At 42.6% G+C, this 18,853-nt stretch overlaps 1 protein-coding gene across 2 annotated transcripts in view; it reads right to left on the minus strand.

Annotated features, from left to right (window-relative positions):
- Window positions 1–1,245: 1,245 nt before the first annotated feature.
- The window catches only part of sik2b (salt-inducible kinase 2b), a 56,902-nt gene continuing 39,294 nt past the window's right edge, over window positions 1,246–18,853 (minus strand). The window contains exons 7-15 of one of the 2 annotated variants that reach the window (XM_080888828.1): window positions 17,811–18,037; window positions 15,741–15,893; window positions 15,127–15,285; window positions 12,782–13,013; window positions 12,393–12,686; window positions 9,732–9,889; window positions 8,701–8,814; window positions 8,433–8,521; window positions 1,246–6,707 (exon numbers count right to left, since the gene is read on the minus strand). In XM_080888828.1, the coding sequence (XP_080744954.1) occupies window positions 6,062–6,707; window positions 8,433–8,521; window positions 8,701–8,814; window positions 9,732–9,889; window positions 12,393–12,686; window positions 12,782–13,013; window positions 15,127–15,285; window positions 15,741–15,893; window positions 17,811–18,037 (2,072 nt within the window). In that variant the 3' untranslated portion in view covers window positions 1,246–6,061. Of the gene's footprint in view, window positions 6,708–8,432; window positions 8,525–8,700; window positions 8,815–9,731; window positions 9,890–12,392; window positions 12,687–12,781; window positions 13,014–15,126; window positions 15,286–15,740; window positions 15,894–17,810; window positions 18,038–18,853 lie in introns of both variants that reach the window. The other variant, XM_080888827.1, reaches the window with a different exon arrangement.

The following is an 18,853-nucleotide window of genomic DNA, read 5'->3' on the forward strand; positions in this document are numbered from 1 at the left end:
CTTAAAAATGTCCTTTTTGATAAAGCATATAGTTCCTAGTCGAGATAGTTCCTAGGCAATAGGCCTAGGCTGCTGGTGTCCTCCCACAATGCACTGTTTCTTCTTCGATCAACTTTTCCACTCAATGTCTTTGTAGAGCACTCTGGTTTTAATCATTAGTTATTATTAAACTGTGGCTCTCTTCCAGTTTCTGTCCCATCGTCTTCCCCTCAACCTCAACCGGTATCAGCAGGTTTCCCCTCCGTGTCCTGTTCTGCTGGAGTTTCCTTCCTGTTAAAAAGACGTTTTTCCTTCCCACTGTTGCCACAGTGTTTGCTCATTTTTCAAATAAAGACTATTCTCTGTAAACCCTAGAGATGGTCATGTGGGAAAATCCCAGTGGATCAGCAGTTTCTGAAATACTTGGACTCACTTGGCCATGTTTTAAAGTCAAGCCAAACAGGTGTACCTAATAAAGTGGCCAGTGGGTTATATTACCTTTAATTTCAATCATCACTAGCACATAAATCCTTCACATATATAATCAATTGTCAACTTTGATTAATTCAGTTAAAATGACTATGTTACAGTCCCTGATAATGCATCGCTTTAGATGGAGAGACTCTTGGGGGATGGCTGTTACGAGGGAAGGCAGCCCAGAAACTTTGCCAGCAGCACACATCGTTGTGTGCCTCAACTTTCGGTCTTTTACCCAGGCGAATCTGCCATTTTCCTTCCTTGGTTAAGTTTAGGGATTAGAGATCGATCTAGATTATCATTTTAAGTTTGGGACACATCATCACAAAAATACAAAAAATGCCTGCAAGTATTTCAAAAGCGTGTTACACATTTCTCCTATTAATATCAGTTCAGGATTCTTTGAGTGTTTCTTTTACAACGTTCCTGCCAACAATGAAAGTGTTCACTGGTATCAAGAAAGTTTTACTTGGCAAGTCTCAAACTGGAGAATATAAACTTTAATGCTGCACCTGAACCGGTTTTGTGGCTTCTGCTAAATTGTCCACATTGAGAAGATTAGCTCTGGTTGAAGCGGTTTCAGGTTCAGGTATGACTCAACTGCTTAAACAGAGCGCTGAGCGTGATTCATTAACCCACGCCTCCGCCGCGCCACTGTGGGGCACTATCAGTCGGCTGCAGTGTGAAGTTATAGGACAACTGGACTAAGTGGAGAAAACTCGCCAACTACCAGGATGAACGGCGTTGTTGCAAAGAGACACTCACACACAAACACAAGACTCTTCTGTTCAATAAACCTTTTTAATCTCAACAGCAAGTTAGCTTATGTGTGGTCAACATCAATGAAGGTAAATATAAAACTGGATTTCTATTGATAGATTTTTTGTTGTCAGCAGGAGGTGAAATTATACTTGGAAACACATCAACTAGAATCTTCATGACTGTAGTCTTCCACTAGAGAAATATTGCTATAATACTTTTAAATGGCATACACTGATTGACCAATAAGAAAAAAAAAAGCAAGGTAGAGAAGCTGACAAAGAAGCTCCAAAACTCCACACGGTGGGTCGTACAGGGAAACTTCTGAGCGACTTTGGTTTTGTACCTTTGTAAAACCTGGCTCTACTTACTTTCAGAAAAAAGAAGAAGAAAATAATACAGAAGAGGAAGAAATAATCATCGTAAAATAAACAACAAAAAAAGGGTCCGACAGGAAGTATTGGTGCCATTTCAAAATCAATTTAGACTGAAAATACGAAAAAGTAAAAGGCACACTGAACACTATTCACGTTTAACACAAAATCCGATGCAAACCGAGCGCGCGCCGACGATTCATTACACCCCTAATCTGTACACAGAACACGTCATAATAAACTCAAACGTGTTGCTTTTTCTTGAATTAAAAACAACATTTGAAGAAAGTGTTACTACATCAGGTCTTTTTTTGAAAGCCTTTTTTTTTCTCCGTTGTCATTTTGTTTCCATTATTGTTGGGGAAGAGAGCGGAGAAAAAGGTGTCTCCTTACAGATCTGCGGTTCGTTTTTAATCTGCAGGGGAAAAAACAAGCAGAGCAAAAACGAACCCTTCCCACCTTCTCCTCTCTCGCTACATCTCTTCTTCCCCTTTGCTGTCAAAGTGCTCCAGTATTTCAAACTTCCACAGATCATCCTGTAGCCGTTGACAAAATGAAAAACAATTATCGCAATATTCACTTCAAGGAGAAATCCACCCTTTAATGCTCTTGCACCACCATTATTAACAATCTAATGCTCTTCAAACCTCAGAGTAATTATTTCATTGTAAACAAAGCTCACACACTTCAGCGGACTTCATTCTTTCTAAAGGACAATTTCAGCATGACCCACAAACTGGGTGTGAGCTTATTTGCGTCAATAAAATGTGGGCAGATAACACCATAAACACATCCAGCTCACGGACTAGTTTTATAAAGTCAAGGGTGGGACTGTTAATGCAACCACAAGACTTGTTTTACAACAGGTCTTCTAGCTTCAGTGCACTCTGGTCTATTGAGGCCATTGTTTCTGAAGGTGATATCTTTGCTCATTTGACTGTTAAATGTGGAAAATGGTGACTTACTAAGCTCTCTCTTAAATCCTGAGGGACTGACGTCAGAACTCTACTACAGTGTTTGCTATAGAGGTGGCATTATTCAAGTAAAGGGTTCTCAAAATTTTGTGGCCAAGGACGCCAACACCATTTTAATCCAGTCTGATCTTGGGTTCGCTGGATGATATTGGGTGACTCATTTCTCCTCACAGGCTAATAAGCCAAGCTACCTAGCAGCAAGAACAGGTCGTTGCAACCTGAGAGAGGTGACTTCATGACAGATGTGTTGTGTCAGAGTCTTTCGGAGCTTCTACTGGCTAAAACAAAATGTGGGAGGGAATGAGGTTTGTCCACATCAGTGGTGCTCTCTTGTTTTTAACGATACACCACAATTCTACTGCGAGAACCAGAGAGTGAGTTAAAGAAATGAGGTTTGTCACTCTCATTACTTGAACGCTGCCTGTCATGTTAAATGTTCTATGACCACAGGTTGCGTGGGGGGCGTGAGTGTATTCCCTGCATTAGATCAATCAAGTCAACTGCATTAAAAACGTGGTTGGTTTTGTTGCTAGCAGACTGCAGCGGTCTCTGATGCCGACATGTCTGCAAATACCCACTACCAGCTGAGGCCTACTTAAGCGGGAAGATGTAAGATGCAAAGAAGAAATGGGGAATATTTTGCCTTCAAAGTGAAAGCCATCGTGTTTCAACTGTCTCCTTTTCTGGTCTGCATCGCACCTGCAGCTGGCGAGCATCTGTGGACAATTTGCCGTGTACCATGCAAACTACAGGCGACCGTGGTAACCTGCTAGCAGCCAAAGCAATCGCAAAGCTTTGGGCAGGGCATGCGCATTTTTCCTTTGTAACGCTCACTGACTAACTGAAACGTCTTGAAACCTGAGTGAATGACGGCCTAGTCACTGGACCATGATTGCCACAGTGACAGGTTAATGTCAGTATCTGGTAAAACCTCAATAATATTTGAGTTTTGGACAGTTGATGAGAAATATCAATGAGCTGGGTCGTGATACTTAAAGCAAGATGAGCATTTTTCCACTGCCACTCAAAAAACCAAACAACTAGATGGCCAATGAAATAATCAGCAGATTGTTTAATTGGTTAATTAATTACAGACGATCTGCTGTGGAACAGTGTTAAAGCATTTTAGGATGGATTTTCCTTTCAGTCTTAACCAACACTGCAGCCCCAGTTGGTCCACATTATTTTCCCTTCACTGAAAACTGTTAACTGTCAAACCACCTTCTTCACTCCGGGTCAATGCCGTCCACAACGCGAGGGGGACTGCCTCGTCTACAAACACTTCTAAAGGCTAACTCATATGACCACTGAAGGTGACAGTGTAGCAGATGGTCACAGTCCTATTCTCTATTATTGTGATCATTTTTCAAAAAAAAATCATCATAATCATCTGTCAGAGAAGATGCGTCTGTGTTTTTCAAGTAGATTGAACACAGTCCGAGTGCTGTGAAGAAATTAAAAACAAAACAAAACAAATATATAATCTCTCATTCTTGTTGCTGGCTTGCTGTCAGTCAGAGTGGTGGTGAGCCAACAGTCAAGATCCAGTGTGTGCTGACTGATGTTCTGCTAACAGAAGCCTTAGCGTAGGAGAGAACACATTCTTTAATAAAATCTAATGCAGGGGGCTCTTTCAGGGGTCGTTTCATTGTTATAAACATCATCCATGATTAAAAACAACACAGTGGCATGACTGGAGCATTGAGGATGTAAACCAGAATTAATCTAAAAGCTACTACTGCACTGTGTTATTCTGAATAAAGCTGTCAATACAGTGTTTGTCTAGTTCAGCAATGATAACAAATGCTGTGAAAATTATGAATTCTGGATTGTGCAAACACACCGACGCACACGCACGCACACATTTACACCGAGTACTGTGCAAAAGGTTTCAGGAACTTTCAATTCAATTGTTTCGTTTCTTTGCCAGCAGGGCGGCCCTGATCTCCATCGCTGAATCAGTATGACGTAAAAAGTCATCGCGTTCTCCAAGATGCTCGCAACAACCTACCTGCCAAGTACCTGGGAAGGTTGCGTGCGAGTGTACCAAAGAGAATCAGTTCTGTTTTAAAGGTCGAGGGCGCTCAAACCCGATTTAAAGCCTAAAACTTTTGCACAGTACCATCCAAACAGCTGTTTCCGAGTTCGTCCCTGCACTTCTGTGGAAAGTAAGCGAGAGATTATCTCCTGGTTACATCATCGGCTCAAGTGATGTCACTTCTGACGACACGGAGGGCCCCGGGAACCAATCAGAGCTGGCTGTACTGGTGAGGCTATTTTCATTCACAAATCCCCCTCCATATTAAGGATTAATATTGCTTCAGTATTGCCACAAAAACAAAAAACAAGACAGAGTAATATCGACTGTTTCACATCGCAGCTTCCTGATCCTAACGTTTTAATTACGTCAGCCCTCATTTATCAGGCACACGCATGACCCACAATTCAACTGTTAAACAAAGGTGTAGCCATTTCGTCGCAAAAACTGATGGTCATCTCCGCCAGTACAATAACAGCTGGAGCTGGCAGCTGTGTGCAGCTGGATTGAATGATAAAAAAGCAGTTCAGTAGTGTAAGAAAATCAGGATCAGTAGTTACAATGAGCTAAAAAAAAAAATGCATATCACACATAGCTTACATTAATATTCTCATTAGTCAACCCACGTAATAGCTTGGAGACATGGTTAAAAGCAAAAATGTAGCAGGTTTAGGGTACGGTTTAGGTACTGAGAGGTTTAATGTATAATGATAGTGTTGGAGCCTATGCATGAGAGCCATGTTGGGCTTTGTACATTAGTGTTTAAATAACTTCTATAACTGCAAAAAAGCCAAAAACACTGTGGGCATCTTCATGGTACCGTGATAAATGAGGGCCAATTTCTATTTTCTTTTTTTTTTTTTTTACAATATTTTTTTTCTAAAACTACCAGTTTCTTAGAAGGAGAAAAAAAAGTCAAAGTGTTTTGAGAACCAGTCTATTGTTGTTGATGGTGTCCTGTTTTAAATACAAAAAGCACTGCCAGCCATTGTGCTTTTGGTTGCCACACAGTCGGGTCTTAAATGAGTTTGCTTCCAAACCATAGTTGACTCGCTGCGCTCCATCGGCCTCCGGGATGTGCGGCATCCCAACCCCCCCCCATTGGGCTGCACGGCGCAGTACTCACACAACGTACGTGACAACAGCAACCTCGCCGAGTCAGTACAGTGAAACTCCCGCTGTGCCACATACCGGGCCTCTTCCTGCCTCACAGGGCTGATGAGAACGAGAACAGAGGAGACGAGGGAGAAAGGGAGGTAGGTTAAGGGAGGATTCTGGTAGAAAGGTCGAGGTTCGTCACAACTAAGAAATGAAGTTTGTATTAGTTGCACAAAAATTAACACTTCCTTCCCTTGTTGCTACGCTTATGGCCTCCACTTACATCTCCATTCTCTCTGCTCTCAATGCTGTGTGGATTCTCATTTCTTAATACTGCATTCTATAAAGCCCCTCAGCTGGCTTTAGTTGACCAGTACGAAGCCATGCTGCGAGTCCACAGTCTCCATCATCTCACTGTCCAAGAGGGAGCCCTGCAGCTCAGGTAAGCCCAAGCCGTCAGACTGCCCAGAAGCAGCCAAAACTCCACCCATAACTCCGGTATTAACCTCTCCTCCAGCAGGTGGGGGCAGGCAGGCGGGATCCAGTGAGAACTCGTACTGCTCTGGCAGAAGAGCCTCAGTGGAGGGCCCCAGGACCTGCTGCTCGCAGCTTCCAGGGTAGCTGAAGCCCAGGCTGCTGGCAGCAGCTTCATGAGGCTGAGGGTGGTGGAACTGGTGGTGGAGGTGAGATCCTGGAGGCAGATGTTGGGTGTAGTGGTGATGGGTCATGTAGGCATCATAACCCAGGGCCTCGCCTGGTTCCATCACAGGGCTCAGGTTATGAGCGTGGCTGAATGGAGGTGAGGCCTGAGGGCTGCCCTGCTGCTGGGCCTGAGGCTGGTGGGTGGCTGACATGGGGGAGCCCTGAGGGGAACTTTGGGATGCCGCTGGGTCCAGCGGAGTGCTGCCTGTTGGGTAGGATCCTTCATCAATCTGCATCTGGTTGAAGTAGGTCTGCAGCCCCATGCCTTGTGATTGCTGCTGCAGGTACATCCTCTTCTGATGCAGTCTGCCGGGAGAACAGGTGTAACTCAATTCAAGCAAGATAACACTTTGAATCAAGACAAGTTGAAACAAAAATTTTTCAGAGCACAAAATATAAAACCCCAATTCCCCCAAAAATGATGGTGCATCGGATAGAATCTAAAAAACAGAATGCAATGATTTCCAGATCTCATAAACCCATATTTCATTCACAGCAGATCATAGAAAACATATCAAATGTACCACTTTAAGAGAAAAATATTAGTTCATTTTGAATTTGATGGCAGAAACATGTCTCAAAGCTGGGACAGGGCCATGTTTACCACTGTGTAGCATCTACTCTTCTTTCAGCAACAGTCAGCAAACATCTGGGAACTGAGGAACACAGCTGCTGGACGTTTGGGGCAGGAATGTTGTCCTGTTCTTGATTGACACAGGATTTTAGATGCTCAACAGTCCTTGGTCTACTTTGCTGTATTTATTGTTTCCTGATGTGTCAAAGGTTTTTAACCAATGAAAGGTCTTGACTGCAGGCAGCACCCAGACAATCTGCTATGAAGTGACGCTGTTGTAATAGATGCAGAATGTAGTTTAGCATCATCTGGCTGAACTACCGAAGCCACATGTTACCTGTATATACCTTCAGCACTGACGATGCCTTTCCAGATGTGCAAGCTGATCATTCCAGAGGAACTGATGCATACTATCAGAGATGCAACGCTAATAAAACTCACGTATTGCTTCGTCTTTGTATGATGCATTTGTTTGCATGGTGAACTGTGTTCATGGACAATGGTTTCTGGAAATCATTCTGAGCCTATGCAGTGATTTTCATGACAGAATCAGGCCTGTTTTTAATGCAGTGCCATCATCTGGGGCCCAAACCTCATCTCTTGCGCACAGAGATTTTTCCAGATCTCTGTGCGTCTTTTGAAGACAATATGTACTCTATGATGATATATGAAGTTTCCAAATTTCTACACCGAGAAACATTATTCTGAAATTGTTCCACAATTTTTAGATGCTGTTTTAGATGCTGATCTTTACTCAACCTATCTAAAATGTTCTTTTTATGCCCAATCATGTGACTGACCTGCTTACATTTAGCTGAAATTGTTGCAAAATGCTCCTCAAGCTGTTTTTTAAAGCACTACTATACTTTTCCAGCCTTTTGTTTCCTCATATCACCAATGTTGCAACCATCAAATTAAGAATGAGCCAATATGTTGTTATGAAATGATAAAACATCTCAAGTTAAACATCTAATCATTATTGCTCATGCGTCACGATTTGTTAATCAAATCAAAATGATCGGCTGTATTTGGTGACAGTTGAATAACCAATCAAGCAATCTGAGTTTAGTAGATGTCGCACAGAAGACACCGTGTCTCTAAGCCGGATACATGAAAAATAGCAAAAGAAAAATGGTTGGAAGCATGGATGAGATCAGTGTGGCAGTAGAAATTGTCTACTTAAAGGTATGACAAGTCCTACTTTTCTTACTAACAGTGCAACCCGCCTTATCCAACTACAGAAAAAGTCCAGGAAAACAAACAAACCAAAAAAAAAAAGCTATATTCTTGGATTCCTTGTTTTTAAAACAAAAGAAGTTTAAAAATTTAGATTGAAAATTATTTTTGCTTCAAATCTCAACAGGGAAAGACCACCACAGCTACGCTAACACAACAGCAATAAAGAAAATCCCTGATAATATTTCATACAGTGAAAAACATTTTCCAGTGCCATTTACCTGTGTTCCTGCAGCTGTTGCTCTAAACTTCGAGGAGTCTCCTTACAGAAAACCTGGCAGCTAGCAGGACTGTTGGCCAAGACGTTGGCCTTCTGGGTACAAGAGAGATTTGGACTGATGATTGGGTTTGAGATAAATACCTTGGTAACGATCTTAACTTTACAAATTATATCACTGAACGTTACGCAAAACAGTCATTTGGCTCAATAAGAAACGTCTATCAGGTATAAATACAGGCATAATGAGAGTAGGTTGTAGGAGACTGTACCTGTAGTCTGTGTGTGAGGTAATGTGTCTCCAAACTCTGTCTGCGGGACAGCAGAGGCGGCTGCGGCCCACCTTGGTATAACGCTAGGCCTTCCTGCTGCTTGCATGCTTCACCCTTCAATCAAAAATATGAAGCATTAGGACAAGGGCCGAGATCCCCTCTGCTGCCGGTTAATAAAGCTTTAAGTGAATTATCTTTGCTGTCTCCTGCCCAAATGCCTGTGTGGTGACTGATCAGCCAGATGCCTTGCTCTAAATGGCATGCACCATTGGGATTACACATTAGGTAAATGAAATGAAAGCAAATTAAAAGGATGATGGGGCCTGAGCATCATAACCAACAAAGAGCTGCTTCATTGCATTATGAGAGGTGGACAAAAGGAAAACTACTAGATCAATAATATTGAATGGGTTGCATTGTTGTATTTTGTCATGTTTCTCAGGTCTTTGTCTGAATTTCTACGAACATTATTGCTAAGGATTGTCTTATTGCATTGGAGTCACACTGGGTTAAATATGTACACTTGGGTTTTAAGGGGTATTTATTATTTTCTTCTTTTTTTTGGGTTGTATGGAAGCCCCAAACGCAATTTCATTGTTCTTGACAATGACAATAAATAAATAAATACTAAATACTAAATCTTGTCGGCCAGTACGACTAATTTTGCTTGCTTTTTCTCCCCTTGCATTATTACACTGTGCTTGTATCATTTAGTATCAATGTGTGCCTGTCTTTTTGTGTCAATGCAGTTCCAGCCACTACTATGGGTATGTCTGGCCGACTGCAACAATGGCTGTATTCTTTTTAGCCAAGGCTCCAGGCTCCAGGCCCCAGGGGGACAGGAGACAGTAAACAAGCCACAGTTGGCTGCCTCTCCTGGGGTTACACAACAGCCTGGGTGCGTTTTTTTTTTTTTTTTTTTTGGTGACACGGGGTCAGGACAGTAGATGAGGCTGAATGTGACAACAGGTTTTGAAAGAGAAGGAACTGTGTGTGTGTGTGTTTGTGCGTGATTATGCAGCAGGACCGACCTCGAGGAGGTTGTGCAAGTGGTGCTGTGGTCCCAAGGGGTCCATGGTGACCCCATCCCCAGAGCCCATCTGCTCCACCAGCAGCTGGACTTTGTTCAGCTCCAGGATGCCTTTGGTCCTCGCCAAGTTCTGAAGGTGCTGCCGAAATGCGACTAGACCTGAGAGCACAGACGAATCCCCACAAAACAGAGTCAGCATTGATTTGTGCACTTGATCAATAGAATCACTCTTTTTTTAATTTTATTTCCACAACAGGAAGTCAAAGTTTCGAGCCTTTCTCAGAGCCAGGCTTAGCAGTCACTGACGCAAGCAAGCTGGTTGACTGGTTAGTGCTTTTCATAGCCCTTACGAACATTGTGCTTGCATGCACGTCACAAGCTGCGGCTCCTGTGCGTTTGTGTATGCACATATATGACAGCATCTCCGTGTGAGCGCTTGTGTGTGCGCAACGGCAAGTAGCTGAGATAAGACCCATCCAGTGGTGACGAGCTGTGGCTGCGAACGATAGGACCTGACTCACTGTGATGGTGGGAGTTATTTAAAACCAGAGTCAGCAGTCTGACGCAAAAGAATCCACCACATCAACACTCTCCAAAGAGGATTACGAAAAATAAATAAATAACTGACACAACCAAGTGGGAGCGCGCGGTACAGACTGTCACCGTGGAGCCAGGGAAGAAACACACATTTCTGAAATGTAATTTTAGATTCTACTGGGCTAAAGTGCAGGTGATTTATAACCAGCAGGCACAGAATAAAGTAGCAGCGAAGGGTGGAGGAGGAGGGGCGAGAAACTGAGAGGTAGATAGTTGTTTAACATTCTCTTATATTTTGGCTTCTCTTTGATGTGAAGGGGAAACAAATCCTGCCTGCCGCAGACTGAAACTTTGAATAGAGAAAGAAAAGCAAGCCAGGGAACGAGTATGTGAAGAGGGAGAAAGAGAGAGAAAATGACTGAGGATGGGAGGGGAGGGAGGGAGGGAGGGAGGAGGGGGGATATGTGGGCTGAAACCTTCAAATATCTGTCTCTGATTCATAAGGTGAATCATCACCATTGTAGTCATCAGAGAGACTGGGGGGAGGGGAGGGGGGAGTGTGTGTGAAGGGGGGTGGGGAGACAATGAAGCACTTTTATCTTAAAGCAGTATATACCAATCAGATACGACAGAGAATCTCATGACTGTGGCACCTGTCGAAGAGCAGGCTAGATGAGAGTTATGTAAAGTGAAAGTAAAACCTTCAGAGGTCTTATGAAGTCAAACAGGTCAGAGCTGCTGAATATTAGGCAAGCGCTTTTAATGTTGTATTCCCAATGGATTCCAAAGTAAAGGAGGTTGTCATCACTGGGCTTTGTAAAATCAAACAGGCCTCTGAGAGAAATGGCAGATGCTTAAGGAGTGGCCAAACAAACAATTTGGCACATTCTTTTAGGAAAGTCTACAGTCAAGAAGTAAATAGAGGGTTTACCTCAACATGGAAACAACTGGCGGCGCTAAAAAGAAAGACTAGATCAGATTTTCTTGAAAACCATTAAACAAGCCTGCCCAGTCCTGCAATCAGTCAATCAATAAAATCTACAATGCGTACAACAGCTTCCGTAAAACATGGTGGAGGCTGTGTTTGCAACATGGGAATGCAAGAGTACCAGTTTAACCCTTAATTGACCATGGGCCCACCGGCGGGCCCATTTTACAGGTAAATTTGAAGGGCCGGTCAATAAAGGGTTAACAGGAGCTATATTGTCTGCTTTGTTTCAGTCAAACGCCGCAGGGGTTTCATCGCACACATGAAAAACTGTCCAAAAGAATACTGCAAAAGCAATCGGAGAGCGCTGCAAAACTAAAATAAATAAATAAAAGGGATGTTGTTAAATGTCTGAGTCAGTCACCTGACCTTAACCCAGCCGAGCTGCTTCAATTACCGAGGACGAAAGTGAGGGAAAAAAAGCAACAAAAAAAAACAACAAGCAGCTATTGAAGGAAACTGCAATAAAGACCTGGCAAAGCTTCACATGGAGGAAACTCAGCTGGTAATGTTCCAGACATAATATTTGAGTCCAAGTAGGAAAAAATAACCCTTATATTTATAATTGTCTTAGTTTGCACAGCTTCTACAGAGCCTGTGAAAATGGAATGACGTTGTAAAAAATGGCTTTGACTCCTTAAAAGGTTAGCAGAAGATTTTTGATAAAACCTTTGGATTAAAACTCACAGTCTCCGTTTATATCAGATGTTGATTGCTTCATTTTTATTCCATTCTGGTAGTATACCAGGAAAAATCAGGAAACATGGGCCAAACACTTAAACACATACTGGATCTGAATATGCAGAAGGAGTCAAATCCACCTTAAAGGGGCACTGGACTGTTTTTCTGCTGCAAACGAAGCTGCAGTTAAAAGTGCAAAGTGCAGAAAACTAAATAAAATATTAAGGTAGGTTGGCTACATAAATACTCAGGTGACCTGAGTTTGGGTGCATGCATTTAACAAGGAATATACACTGTATTTAATCTTTTATGAAGCAAGTTAAGTCAAAGTTATGGCTGCCTACTTTACCTAACGACTGTTTAAAAGAGAATCTGCTTCTCAAAGGATACAGATCACTAAATAATGGTTTAAAAAAAAAAAACAAAGAAAAAGAGAGAAATCCAACTGCTTCTGACCTTGGGTAAGGGAGGTGTCGGAGGCACGGCGCCCTTCCCTGAAGCTGATTGGGGAACGGTTGTGGGTCTCCCTATATTGGGAAGTCAGTGCAGCCATAGCTGGGTTGGCAGGCCTGGCACTCAAGAAAGACGTAGGGGTAACACCAGGGGGAGAGCTGTTGGGCGGAACGACTTCACTCAGCGAGGGAGGATCCTCCAGCAGACCGAGATCGCTGTGCATCGAGCCCATGTCGTAGCCAATGTCCGAGTCCACGCTACCCATGGAAGGATTTTGGCCTAAAGTGAATAATTTACCTGAGGGATGAAATATTTTTTCCACATCATTACAGAGATCGTGATAAACTGTTTCATCTGAACACTGTGTGTCTGCTACCAAAGGCCAATCATACCCTGGTTCGAAGGTCCTGGCTGGTTGGTGACCTCAGACAAGGTGTGTCGCCGCTGGCCAAATCGAGCTGTCTGATAGGCCGAGAGCAGGTGAGGCGGATCATCCTCTGTGTCGGGCTCCTCTGTTTCAATGCCCTCATCAATGGATGTCTCCATCATGTTGCTAGGCGATGAGGTGGAGGACTTGCGCAGGACAGTGGGGGGAGGTAGGGGGTCCAGCAGGCAGCCGTTAACCTAGATAGCAAAATAGAAAATTCTGGATTATTGACTTAAAACCACTGAAAAACTGAAGTTATCAGTTAAAATCACGCTTCTTAAATATGCACAAGGTTCACAGACACACACAAACATGACAAAACCTTCAGCTGCAATAAAAACTCGGGTATAAGAAAGCCGATCACTGTGCTGAAAACTGTTTTCCTTCCACTCACAATGATGGGAGTGTGTGTTTGTTGCAGCACACAGGCCTGTATGTGTTGGCCTAGAGATGGAGGGTAAGGAATGCAGTGCCAGGAAGCAAGCTTTGATTCAGTGAAACTGACACACGCACACATACACAGAGGGATAAAAATCACACTCATAGATCATCTGCATGATTTGCTGCAATAACTGGAATGCGTGGTGTTGGTCTAGTAAGAGCAGCTTTGCCCAGTTCTCCATCTGCTTTCTGTAGTGTGCTGGGATAGGAATGTTATTGCTCAACAGACACACTCACACACAGAGGACAAGAGGGGAAAACTAGACTGAGAAACAGGCAAAAGTGTGTGCGTGTGTGTGTGGAGGTTACGATGAAGAGGGGAGAGACATGAAGCTAAAAGGAAAAGAAAAGAGTGAACCAGAAACAGAGAAGGATAAAGAAAGACAGAAGCTTAAAAAAAACAGAGATGAGCTGTCTGCGGATGGGTAGGAAGTCTGGGCGGCGAGATCGCTGGAGCAGTGCAGAAGCTTCCTGTCCATGTATGTTCACTCAGTTCTGCATTAGGTCACATCATCATCACAGGACTGCTTACATAACTGCACTCCATTCACGCAGATAACACGCACTCTGACTCTCTGCCCTGTTCTGTTACCACAGACTGTCTCACACGCACAAATCATTCTTTATTGGAGCCAGGCGTGCAGGTGGGATGGATAAGAAATTTTGACCGATACTGCATGTATCTGTATTTGTTCTTCCTGGATGCCTGTTGTTAGGTGAGGGCTCTGGGTGTTCCTAACAACAGGCATGTAGGAAAGTGCCGTTGGTTAGCTCCGATGAATAAAGAAAGAGGAAGAGCAGTTTGTGTGTGCGTGTGTGTATTTCTGTCAAGGAGCCTTGCAGGACAAGCAGCTGTCCTGTCTGATGTGAGTGCTGGTTGAGTACTTACATAAGAGGATATTGTCAGCTGCACTCTGGCAGCTCGTTAATTGCAAAAACTGGAATCTGTGTTATCCACGGTTAACACTAAAATCACAGCGATTTGACATGATTACTCAAAAATGATGCTGAAAGCTGTACTTTTCATTACATTTAAATTTTATTAAAAATCTAGTAAAAAAAAAGGTGCAGGTGGTATAGAACTCAGGGTTGATGTGGTGAAGGTAAGGCACAGGCAGGTGGGGATTTCTGACTGCGAATCTCTTCTCACAAGAGTAACAAGAGGCCCGGGGAGAATTGCAGCTCTCGGGAGATCTGCACGAAGTCACCGGAGAGCAACATAGCGTTTCCAAAGGTATGGAAACTTCCTCCAGATAGACCTTTGTTGACCGAAGGCTTTCTTTCCATCATGCTGACTCGAGCTGAACTAAACTGTGAGCAAGTCTGGCCTTTTAGGAAGGGGATCAAAGCACACTGCTTTAAAGAAAAAGGGATGATCTGGATTTATAACATGAGCCAGAAGACTGGGGGGAAAATATACCTGTATGAGTATTGTGCTGCATTTATTTTTTCCCCCAAAGTCATTGGAAGCCAGGATTGTAACTGAAAATAAAATGTCTTTTAATCGCCTAGCCCTAACACTGCCAGGCTGCAGATGCTCAAAACTTCAAAGGAGTCTGGTGTACACACACACACACACACACACACACACACACACACACACACACACGCGCACACACACTCTGAGGTGTAGAGAGACATTTCTGATTTACAGCGAGCGGGCATGCTCATCAAAGCATGGCAAGCTTATTGGGATGATACTTGCAGCAGCTGATAATGACTGTAATAACTACAAATTCAGCAACTAAGTCGTCTCATGTGAGCGAGCTGTAAAACAAGGACAGTGAACAAACAAGGAGATGCACAACAAAACAAAAATACATCCCTATTCACAAAGACACAACTTGTTTTTACTAGTGTTGAACGTACTTTGGGTGTGTTGACATCCTCCACCATGAAAGTCTGCTCCAGGGGAGATGCAGTCTGGGGAAAGGCGAAAGCATCAGAGGATGCTTGAGGCACAGCAGGAGAACGCAACAAACGACCGCCCTGCTGGAGCAAACCCACCTGGGCGGAAACACTGGTCGACTGTGGAGAGGGAAAAAATAAAGATGAGTCTTAGAAATTACATCAAAACCCCTTAATTTAAGACCAGCTCATAACAATATCCTTCTTAAACATGTAACTGCGACAAAATACGAGGGGCTGTAAATCTTTGCCTTTACAACGCCAACCAGAAAGGAAAGCTAGGTCCTACATGGTGATGGAAATGAGAGAGGAACTGCACAGTGCTGGTAAGAAGAGGCCGTAGGCAGAGAAAAGAAAAACATGAATAATGCAACCAAGGGAAAGGCATTAAGATCAAGGCTGGGTAGAAAAGACTGCAAGAGAGCACACGAAGACACGGACAAATAAATGGATGGGCCATGTCTTTCCGTTTGTTTGTTCCTGGGTGCAGGTGTGAATAACAGAGCTTTGATCCGGGAGGCGCGGAAAATAATCTAAACGCATTATTCAGAAACGCCTCAATGCCCTGAAGTTACCTTGACGACAGTCTGTTCGGCAATGGTGCTGGGTCGTCGCTGGCGGGCGTCGAGCCTCTGTTCGACGGGGAAGCTGCAGCGATGGGCCTTTAGCCGCTCCACCAGCAGGTAATAGATAGCAGCAAAGTGGTTGTAGCTTTTGTTCTGCAGAGACTAGAGGATGACAGACAATATAAATGGTAGTGTCTGTGATGGGAAGTTATGAGGATGACTTGAATGTGACAGCTCTTAAGATATGGTGAGATAATTCTTTAATTATCCCTGTATGAAATTGGGTTATTGCAGCAGCTGAAGAGCGGAGTGTTGATAAAAATACAATGCAGAGAATATGGAAGCTGACAAGGCAGCATACATTATATACAGCAGTTCAGATAACTTTCACTTTAATCACAACTTGATTTAGTAGTTCAAAAAGTGGTCTTGATTCCTCGAGAGTAAAAACAATCTCTTTCAATCAGGGCTGTAAAATATTTACATCGAGTCATGGCCAGAAGTTTACATACACATTTACATGGGCTTTTCAATGATATCTTTAAATTGTTTGTTTTCCAGGATGGAATGATTGTACAGCACACATCTTTAAGGACTTAAATAAATTCAAACCTGTGCACCTAATTCTTGTTTTTTTAAGTGCTTTGAGTTTCTAAAATATCATCACTTTACAAGCTCTATTAACTTCTAGTTAGTGATCATAATCGACTACATCTGGTATTTTCTCTTTGTGATAACATGGATTTATTCGACTCATTGTACTGACCAATACTCTGAGCAATGGGAAAGTCCACAGAACTCAATGATGATCTCAGAAATAAAATTGTATTCTTATTAATAAGTGCCACAAAATTGACATCTTTAACTGAAATTTGCAGCTTTCCCCATGGACAAGCCAAATACCTTCTGGGGAATGTTTTATGGTCAGACGAGACGAAGCTCGAGCTGTCTGGCCAAACCGACAAGAGGTATGTTTTGAGGAGTAAAGGTGAGGCTTTCAAACCTAAGAACACTGCACTAACCGTTAAGCAAGGTGGTGGTAGCATCATGCTCTGGTGCTGTTTTGTAGCCATTGGTACTGATACATTGCACAAAGTAGATGGAATAATGAAGAAGGACTTCCTCCAAATTCTTCAGTACACATTAAAAACTGGTTTTGGAATGGATTAATCATCTGGGATGGAACTTCCCAAAGACACGACCGCAACTCTATTAAAAATTTGCAGACTGTGCTTTAAAGCCAGGTCTGTTCCAGGAAAATAAACAATTAATTGAACCCTACTAATTCTGCCAAGAAGATTTGTCAAATATCCAGCCACAAGCTTGTTGATGGCTACCAAAAACTTCTGGTCCAGTTGCAAGTTGCTAAGGGACATTTAACCACATATTACTAGTGCTGTATTTGTGTATTTGAGTCTAAATATTTTTGACCGTGGGTGGATTAGAGAAAATCAAGAATAAATTCAAACTTGTGCTCCCAATTCTTGTTTTTAAGGTCATTTAAGATGTATGCTGTACAATCATTCCATCAAGGAAAAAAAAGAACAGTTTAAAGAAATGATTAAAAGCACAAAATTAGCATTTGCATTTATGCCCATGTTGAATGTGTGTGAATACCTTAACACAACTGTACTGTGACTGCTGAATAGTGGAAAATTAGTTCAGAAGTGTGCATGTTCTTTACGCCAATGAAGTAATTGATAAATTTAATTTCTTAGCAAGAGAAGGGTTGAAGAGAGGATCGCAATGAAATTATACCATTTAGTCGAGATAAGCAATTACCCAAAATACCCAATTATGGACCCACTATTAAATCTTTCCTTGGATCACAATGAGGAACCCTTTCCCCCCCTACTTTTATCAGTTTAAGTAGTTTACTGCTAAACTCTCAGCTTTATCATGCAGCCCAGTGAAATATATCTGTTACCTGCAAAGTTAGAGTTATGCTTATCTATTGTCCACTATCATTATTATCGCCTCCTCCACAGTCTAAAGACATGACCTTTAAACCTCACACATTTACACTATAATTCAACTTAAAGAAAAAAAACAACAACTTCCTTCTTGTTCTGTTCTTACCTCTATAGTCTTGTGCTGGTCGATACCGAGGCTGTGCATCAACCGAAGGACCTGTTCACTGTATTCTCCTACACCGGCCTCACCCTCAGAGGACAGAGGCTGTTGGTACAGTACTGGCCTCTGTATAGGAACATCCAGAGTCATCCACTTGTGTTCCTTAATCTGGGCCACAGAGAGACGCTTTGACGGGTCCAGGACCAACATTCTGCGGATCAGGTGCTCACAGTCTATGAGGGATGGGAAGAGCAATCAGTCAGGATTTTTTCTTTTATGATCAGAAAATGTTCCTTTATGTTTGGTTAATGCTAAGTACTTCTTGTAAATATAATGACGCAAAGCCTCAAAGCCTCATGCCCTTATCAAAGTAGCCCAGATGAAGTGGGGCAGAAATAACACTTTAAGAGCTTAAAATCTGCTAAGTTCTTTTCTTAGGTTCTCCTGCCGTCACATCTGAACAGCGTGACTACACTCCTTTCTACTTTCCTTCCCTCCTAATGAGAGCTCCTCACCTCTAGTTAGAGGCTAGATGAGTTTGACGTCAGACACAGCTGGGTTCTTAACAGGATTACAGCTCCCCTGGCTGTGCTGCTTTGGCCTGACTGCACCCCTACTGCCTGCAGTGCATTCCTGCCTACCAGACAGCAACATTACACATCTACTTGACTGCAGTAATCTTAAAGCAAAACAGGCAAGCTTTCATCAAATAAGCCCTGCAATTGGTCATTATTATTTTTGAAATTAATCACTCCTATTTTGTAGCATTTATATTAAAAAAAAAAAAAAAATCAAAACATGACGACTGAAGTATTTCACATTCTCAGGAGTAGTTTTCATATTATCTTTTTACTTTAGCAAACAAACATCTCAGATACAAATATGCCAAAATCGAGTTTTCAAACAGAATTTGATTTTCGGAACATTTTCCTCCGTCCATCACCTTCAGCAGATATCCTGTGAAGAGAGACCCTCAGCAGTTCACAAACACAGAGCCCAAGGACCTGTTTGCTAACATTAACTCCCTGCTGCACATTCTTCTCAGTTGC

Source organism: Rhamphochromis sp. 'chilingali' (assembly GCF_963969265.1).
Source record: "Rhamphochromis sp. 'chilingali' genome assembly, chromosome: 8".
Classification (NCBI taxonomy): domain Eukaryota; kingdom Metazoa; phylum Chordata; class Actinopteri; order Cichliformes; family Cichlidae; genus Rhamphochromis; species Rhamphochromis sp. 'chilingali'.